The 8,921-nt window shown below is 41.7% G+C and overlaps 1 protein-coding gene across 1 annotated transcript in view; it reads left to right on the top strand.

Annotated features, from left to right (window-relative positions):
* The first annotated feature begins 8,156 nt into the window (after positions 1–8,156).
* Positions 8,157–8,921, top strand: part of tmem276a (transmembrane protein 276a) — a 4,386-nt gene continuing 3,621 nt past the window's right edge. Inside the window, exon 1 of the mRNA XM_024135642.2 lies at positions 8,157–8,650. Coding sequence (XP_023991410.1) covers positions 8,254–8,650 — 397 coding nt within the window. The 5' untranslated portion in view covers positions 8,157–8,253. The remainder of the gene's footprint in view (positions 8,651–8,921) is intronic.

Below are 8,921 nucleotides of genomic sequence, written 5' to 3'. Positions count from 1 at the left end.
TCAAGAAATCAAGGGAATTAAATCATAGGATATTTCTCAGTTATTTCATGAATCGTAACTGTTGTGTTTAGGAGCTAAACCAACAAGGTTTTTCTAAAGTCATCTTCATTTAATGATGGAAAGTACATCATTTTCATCTGTAAGTATTTTGTGTGTGATCTTTTATTTGGTTGCAAATCGTGGCTGAGAGAATGTTAAAAGACATGTGAAATATACCAAAAACGTGGGTAAATTGTCAAAATGTACAAGCTGTTCTTTATATGATTTTGTTAAATATATAATAAACTTTGATTTATATCCAATGAGATGTGTATTAACTTGTACAATTGGCCCAGCGTCGCCTGTGTTTGGCCGCATTGTAAATACAAATGTATTCTTAACTGACTTGCCTAGTAAATAAAGTTTAAATAAAAAAATATATATATACTGTATATACACACTACCGTTCAAAAGTTTGGGGTCACTTAGAAATGTCCTTGTTTTTGAAAGAAAAGCACATCAGAAATACAGTGTAAGACATTGTTAATGTTGTAATGACTATTGTAGCTGGAAACGGCAGATTTTTTATGGAATATCTACATAGGCGTACAGAGGCCCATTATCAGAAACCATCACTCCTGTGTTCCAATGGCACGTTGTGTTACTAATCCTAGTTATAATTTTAAAAGGCTAATTTATCATTAGAAACCCTTTGCAATTATGTTAGCACAGCTGAAAACTGTTGACTGATTAAAGAAGCAATAAAACTGGCCTTGAGTATCTGGAGCAGCATCAGCATTTGTGGGTTCGATTACAGGCTCAAAATGGCCAGAAACAAAGGACTTTCTCCTCGAAATCATCAGTCTATTCTTGTTCTGAGAAATGAAGCTATTCCATGCAAGAAAATTGCCAAGAAACTGAAGATTCGTACAACGCTGTGTACTATCCCTTCACAGAACAGCGCAAACTGGCTCTAACCAGAATAGAAAGAGGAGTGGGAGGCCCCGGTCCAACTGAGCAAGAAACAAAGTACATTAGTGATCTAGTTTGAGAAACAGACGCCTCACAAGTCCTTCAACTGGCAGCTTCATTAAATTGTACCCGCAAACCGCAGTCTCAACGTCAACAGTGAAGAGGCGACTCCGGATGTGGCCTTCTAGCAGAGTATAAAGAAAAAGCCATTAATCTTTGAATTTCTGATGGAAATCCTTTTTTAGTTTGAATACAATGTTACAGTTGACCACTATCAGATCAAACAGAGCTGAAAAACAATGCTGAGAGCATTAAAAAAACACCATTACTCTACTTCCACTTCTATCACCTTTATCTAATTCCTGACAGTTGCTGATTTGTCAGAGGATGTGAACCAATCATATTCACATTCATGGGTTTGGTCTCACTGTTTTTCTGACGAGATTTTAAACCATGAGTCAACCTATCTTTCAGGATTTTAACTATTATATCTGGTAAATGCACTAAAATAATTGAACATAAAACATGTTTTTACTTGTGGGAGAGTTATAGCAGACCTACTGTATATAACAGTGATATTCTTTGTAACGGTATTGTCAGTAAATACTTTAAAGCATTGACTTAGATAAGAGGTTATTGTTGTAGAGTTTTGAGAGAAGTCTAAACCAAAAGTGAAGTTGGGAAAAGCGCTTGTTCCCTTTTTTTAAATTAAAGGTCCTGTCCTATATAATACATTGGAGGAAGTGACACAGTGACACAGTGACACATAGAGCTACAGAGAAATGGATTGTATTAACACAGTGAATAAAAGCATAAAGTTCTCCGTGTTATATTACCATTACTAGGCTGTATGTACACTACTGTTCAAAGGTTTGGGGTCACTTAGAAATGTCCTTGTTTTTGAAAGAAAACCACATTTTTTTGGCCATTAAAATAACATCAAATTGTTTAGAAATACAGTGTAGACATTGTTAATGTTGTAAATGACTATTGTAGCTGGAAACGGATGATTTTTAATATAATATCTACATAGGCATACAGAGGCCCATTATCAGCAACCATCACTCCTGTGTTGCAATGGCACGTTGTGTTAGCTAATCCAAGTTTATCATTTTAAAAGGCTAATTGATCATTGGAAAACCATTTGGCAATTATGTTAGCACAGCTGACAACTATTGTACCGATTAAAGAAGCAATAAAACTGGCCTTCTTTAGACTAGTTGAGTATCTGGAGCATCAGCATTTGTGGGTTCGATTACAGGCTCAATATGGCCAGAAACAAAGAACTTTCTGCTGAAACTAGTCAGTCTAAACAAGGCCAGTTTTATTGCTTCTTTAAGCAGAACAACAGTTTTCAGCTGTGCTAACATAATTGCAAAAGGTTTTTCTAATGATCAATTAGGCTTTTAAAATGATATACTAGGATTAGCTAACACAACGTGCCATTGGAATACAGGAGTGAAGGCTGCTGATAATGGGCCTCTGTACGCCTATGTAGATATTCCATAAAAAATCTGCCGTTTCCAGCTACAATAGTCATTTACAACATTAACAATGTCTACACAGTATTTCTGATAAATTTGATGCTATTTTAATGGACAAAAAATTAGCTTTTCTTTCAAAAACAAGAACATTTCTAAGTGACCCCAAACTTTTGAACAATAGTGTACACACACACACTTAAATGAGGAACTGTGATTGAACTAACAGATTCAATTCCTTATTAGATACATGAGTCATGACAATGAGAAAAACAACTGCAAGCCAACACAACACAAAGATGCCTGTGAACCAAGATGCATGGATTGAATTGTGTAGTTACGTACGTGATGGTACAGAAAGACATCATTATTCTCATGATTGGTGGAAACACAGTGTTTTGTTTTGAACAGTTGCATCATATTGCTGGCCTCAGGCCTGTTGTTATATTGGTTGTTTTTGGACCCCAGATTATTAAATTTTTTAAACTATATTTTTGTATAAATCTGCTTTATTAAACAAGAGGCTAGTAATCATCAGTAACAGAACCTCCTATTAATGCCAATGTGTGAAGATTCTAGTGTTTTTTCCCGACATGTTGGAGTGTATTTTCTTGTCACCGCAGGAAGTCTGTTAGATCTGCAGAGAACACTGTCTATCTCTTACACAACTTTTAAAGCATCTCCACAGCAACTGTCTCTCAGTACTCAATGGCACCCTATTCCATATACAGCGCACTACTTTTGACCAGAACCCATAGGCACTCTTAGAGGGCTACGTTTGACCAGGGCCCTGTCTCAGTCCTCAATGGCAACATTTTCCCTGTACAGATGTAGGATCTTAATTTGATCATGTTGCAGGAGAACCTTCCTGCAATGCAGGACATTTTAAAACTTGTAGTGTATTTGATGTTTAAAAAGGCTTCTGAAATTTGGGAATTTCCACTTAAAAAATTTCAGACTTGATTTTTCCTTACAAAAAATGGATCAACCCCTACAAATATGTCCAATAATTATAATTCACATAATAATTCACATTTCCTGTTGCTACAGGATTATTATCATTTTGTAGCAAACTGGCTCAAATTAAGATCCTACATCTGTATAATGCACTACTTTTGACAACGAGCAATAGGGCATTGGTCAAAAGTAGTGCACTATATAGGGAATAGGGTGCCATAGGGCTCTGGTCAAAAGTAGTGCACTATATAGGGAATAGGGTGCCATTTTGGATGAATAATTTGTCTCAGCTAAACTAATCTTAAATTATGGAAAAACACAGGATGAGGTCAGTTAGAGAAAACCCCTATACTGTATGTCTCTCTCTTTCTGTCATGACTCAAAGACACAAGGGTTGCAAGGAGCCATGGCAACCAGACTCACCACCCACCAAACAAACACAACACAGCTCATCTCCAGCCGGCCCCACAAGAAACAAACATGGCTACCTGAAGGTTGGAGAAAACAAACATGGCTACCTTAGGGTTGGAGAAACAAACATGGCTACCTGAAGGGTGGGAAAACAAACATCTACCGTGGAAGGTGGAGAGAAACAAACATGGCTACCTGAAGGGTGGAGAGAAACAAACATGGCTACCTGAAGGTTTGGGAGAGAAACAACATGGCTACCTGGAGGGTGGAGAGAAACAAACATGGCCTACCTGAAGTTGGAGAGAAACAAACATGGCTACCTGAAGGTTGGAGAGGAAACAAACATGGCTACCTGAAGTTGGAGAGAAACAAACATGGCTACCGGGAAGGTTGGAGAGAGAACAAACATGGCTTACCAGAAGCGTTGGAGAGAAACAAACATGGCCTACCTGAAGGTTGGGAAGAACAAAACATGGCCATTGAGTTGAGAGAGAAACAAACATGGCTACCTGAAGGTGGAAAGAAACAAACATGGCTACCTGAATGGTTGAGAGAAACAAACATGCTACCTGGAGGGTGGAGAGAAACTAACATGGCTACTGAAGTTTGGAGAGTAACAACAACTGGTACCTGAAGGGGAGAGAAACAAACATGGCTACCTGAAGGTTGGAGAGTAACAAACATGGCTACCCGAAGGGTGCGAGAGAAACAAACATGGCTACCCGAAGGTTGGAGAGAAACAAACATGGCTACCCGAAGGGTGGAGAGAAACAAACATGGCTACCTGAAGGTGGAGAGAAACAAACATGGCTACCTGAAGTTGGAGAGAAACAAACATGGCTACCTGAATGGTGGAGAGAAACAAAACATGGCTACCTGAATGTTGGAGAGGAAAAAACATGGCTACCTGAATGTTGGAGAGAGAACTAACATGGCTAGCCTGAAGGGGTGGAGAGTAATCAAACATGGCTACCTGAAGGTTGGAGAGAAACAAACATGGCTACCTGAAGGGTTGGAGAGAAACAAACATGGCTACCTGAAGGTGGGAGAAAACAAACATGGCTACCTGAATGGTGGAGAGAAACAAACATGCTACCGGAATGTTGGAGATAAACTAACATGGCTACCTGAAGGTTGAGAGAAACGAACATGGCTACCTGAAGGTTGAGGAGAAACAAACATGGCTACCTGAGGGTGGGAGAGAAACAAACACTACGCTGAAGTGGAAGAGAAACAAACATGGCTACCTGAAGGGTGAGAGAAACAAACATGGCTACCTGAAGGGTGGAGAGAAAACAAACATGGCTACCTGAAGGGTGTGCAGGAGAAACAAACCATGGCTACCTGAAGGTGTGGAGGAGAGAAACAAACATGGTTACCTGAAGGTGGAGAGAAACAAACATGGCTACCTGAAGTGGAGAGAAACAAACATGGCTACCTGAAAGAGAGAGCAAACATGGCTTGGAGAGAAACAAACATGCGTTTACCTGAGGTGAGAGAAACAAACATGGCTACCTGAGAGGTGGAGGAGAGAAACAAACATGGCTACCTGAAGGGTGGAGAGAAACCAAACATGCTACCTGAAAGTGGAGAGAAACAAACATGGCTACCTGGAGGGTGGAGAGAAACAAACAGCTACCTGAAGGTAGAGAGAAAACAAACATGGCTACCTGGAGGGGAGGAGAGAAACAAACATGGCTAACCTGAGAGGGCGGAGAGAAACAACATGGCTACCTGAAGGTTGAGAGAAACAAACATGGCTACCGAAGGTGGAGAGTAACAAAACATGGTTACCTGAAGGGTGGAGAGAAACAAACATGGCTACCTGGAGGGTGGAGAGAAACAAACATGGCTACCTGAATGGTGGAGAGAAACAAACATCGGCTACCTGAAGGTGGAGAGAAACAAACATGGCTACCTGAAGGGTGGAGAGAAACAAACATGGTTACCTGAAGGGTGGAGAGAAAAAACATGGCTACCTGAAGGGTGGGAGAAAAACAAACATTTACCTGTGAAGGTTGGAGAGAAACAAACATTGCTACTGAAGGGCGGAGAGAAACAACATGGCTACCTGAAGGGTGAGCAGAAACAAAACATGGCTACCTGAAGGGGGAGAGAAACAAACATGGTTACCTGTGAGGGTGGAGAGAAACAAACATTGCTACCTGGAGGGCGAGAGAAACAATACATGCTACCTGAAGGTGGAGAAACAAACATGGCTACCTGAAGGTGAGAGAAAACAAACATGGCTATCTGAAGTTGGAGAGAAACAAACATTGCTACCTGAAGGTGTGAGAGAAACAAACATGGTTACCTGAAGGGTGGAGAGAAACAAACATGGCTACCTGAAGGTGGAGAGAAACAAACATGGTTACCTGGAGGGTGGAGAGAAACAAACATTAGCTACCCTGAAGGTGCGAGAGAAACAAACATGGCTTCCTGGAAGGTGGAGAGAAACAAACATGGCTACCTGAAGGTGGAGAGAAACAAACAGGCTACCTGAAGGTTGGAGAGAAACAAACATGGCTACCTGAAGGTTGGAGAGAATAACAAACATGGCTACACTGAAGGTTGGAGAGAACAAACATGGGCTACCTGGAGGGTGGATGGAGAGAAACAAACATGGCTACCTGAAGGTTGGAGAGAAACAAACATGGCTACCTGAAGGTTGGAGAGAAAAAACATGATGCACTACCTGAAGGTTGCGAGAGAAACAAAACATGGCTACCTGAAGGGTGGAGAAAAACAAACATGGCTACCTGGAATGGTTGGAGATAAACAAACATGGCTACCTGAAGGTTGGAGAGAAAATGAACATGGCTACCTGAAGGTTGGAGGAAAACAAAACATGGCTACCTGAAGGGTGGAGAGAAACAAAACACTACCTTGAAGGTTGGAGAGAAACAAAACATGGCTACCTGAAGCGGTGGAGAGAACAAACATGGCTACCTGAAGGGTGGAGAGAAACAAAACATGGCCACCTGAAGGTGAGAGAAACAAACATGGCTACCTGAAGGGGTGAGAGAAACAAACATGGTTACCTGAAGGGTGACGAGAAAACAAACATGGCTACTGAAGGTGGAGAGAAACAAACATGGTACCTGGAGGGTGGAGAGAAACAAACATTGCTACCTGAGAGTGGCGGAGAAGAAACTAACATTGGGCTACCTGAAGGTTGGAGAGAAACAACACATAGGTTCTACCGAAGGTTGAGAGAAACAAAACATGGCCTACCTGAAGTTGATGAGAAGTACCAAACATGCGACTACCTGAGGGGAGAGAAACAAAACATGCTACCTGAAATGGTGGAGAGAAACAAACATGGCTACCTGAAGGTTAGGAGATAAACTAACATGGCTACCTGAAGGTTGAGAGTAACAAACATGGTTACCTGAAGGGTGAGAGAAACAACATGGCTACCTGGAGCGGTGAGAGAAACAAACATGGCTACCTGAATGGTGAGATAAACAAACATGGCCCTACCTGAAGGTTGCGAGAAACACATGCAAACATGGCTACCTGAGGTTGGAGAGAAAAACAAACATGGCTACCCTGAGAGGTGGAGAAGACAACAAACATGGCTACCTGAGAGGGGAGAGAAACAAACACGTACCTGAAGGTGAGAGAGAACCAAACATGGCCTACCTGAAGCGTTTGGGAGAGAAACAAACACTACCTGAAGGGTGGAGAGAGACAAACATGGCTACCTGAAGGGTGGAGAGAAACAAACATGGTTACCTGAAGGGTGGAGAGAAACAAACATGGCAACCTGAAGGGTGGAGAGAAACAAACATGGTTACCTGGAGGGTGGAGAGAAACAAACATGGTTACCTGGAGGGTGGAGAGAAACATACATGGCTACCTGAAGGTTGGAGGAAACAAACATGGCTACCTGAAGGGTGGCGATGTGCTGAGTTGTTTGGGTATCAATCCTAACGCTATTCTGTTAGAATGTACTGTAAACTATCTCGTACTTTATTTATTTGACTATATGGACAGTGAACATACAATTATATTGTGTTGGTTCATGCATTATTATCAAATGTTTGCTCTGTCTCCATCTGCTGGCATCGACTAGTGGACTCGCTAATAAATCCCTCGAGCAATATTGGACAGACCCACAGCAAGAGAGAAATGAACCAAAATACAGGCCCTTCCTGATATAAATCACCGAATGCTTTTTTACAATTTTATATAACGTAATGTTTACTGGTATTTGGTCGTGCTGGGACAATTAACGATAGTATTTGTGATCTGTTGTCAATAATGGCCTAGGATTATATCGTTACACGGTCATCACAGTATTATAATCTTGATGCTGCGGCAGAGAGCGACGACATCCCCCCTCACGAACCATTGATTGCTGTCCAGGGGAAGGAATTATTCAGGCAGCTGGAACCCTCCGGGCGTAGAACAGGAGGAATCTCTTCTAAACCGCACGCTGTGGAACATCATGTCTGCTATGAGGACATTGACGGTAGCGGGACTGTTTTTGTCTTTTTGCGCCTTGGGACTCATAGCAGTCGCAATATGTACTGACAATTGGTACGAGACGGATGCRAGGAGGCACAAGGAACGTTGTAAGAATTATTCCAACAAAAGAAACGACCCTGGATTCATCTATATCTCCAACCAGAATCTACCACTACGTATGCTACCGAAGGAGAATAACGTGGAGAGGAAGGGSTCGAGTGGGGGAGTCCTCCTCCGGGCTAAGCGGCACTTTTTGCCCCCTGCCCCGGCCATGGAGTCCCTCTGCAGTCGGCAGTACAACTCCACCATCTCCGGGCTGTGGAGGAAATGTCATCGAGAGGGATTCGACCTGGAGACAGAGGATCTCATCTTTAAAGGTGTCATCATTTGATCACGTCACACACGATATATTGTTTATATATATATAATGTCAGTGGCATTATAGTCTGTTTACAAGGCGTATTTATGCTCATTGATGTGGTGAATAGAGCGTAGGCGTTGAAATGTGGGCGGACGCTAGATAGCACGCAGCTCTCGGATAGCACTCAGCTCAAATTCCGATGATGAATTCGCTCTATCACCAATCAATGAGCATAAATACGCTTGAAACAGACTTAATGCCACTGAAATTAATATATATTTAAACAA

This window comes from Salvelinus sp. IW2-2015, unplaced genomic scaffold, assembly GCF_002910315.2.
Source record: "Salvelinus sp. IW2-2015 unplaced genomic scaffold, ASM291031v2 Un_scaffold537, whole genome shotgun sequence".
Taxonomy (NCBI): domain Eukaryota; kingdom Metazoa; phylum Chordata; class Actinopteri; order Salmoniformes; family Salmonidae; genus Salvelinus; species Salvelinus sp. IW2-2015.
This window is presented reverse-complemented; position numbering and strand designations above follow the sequence as displayed.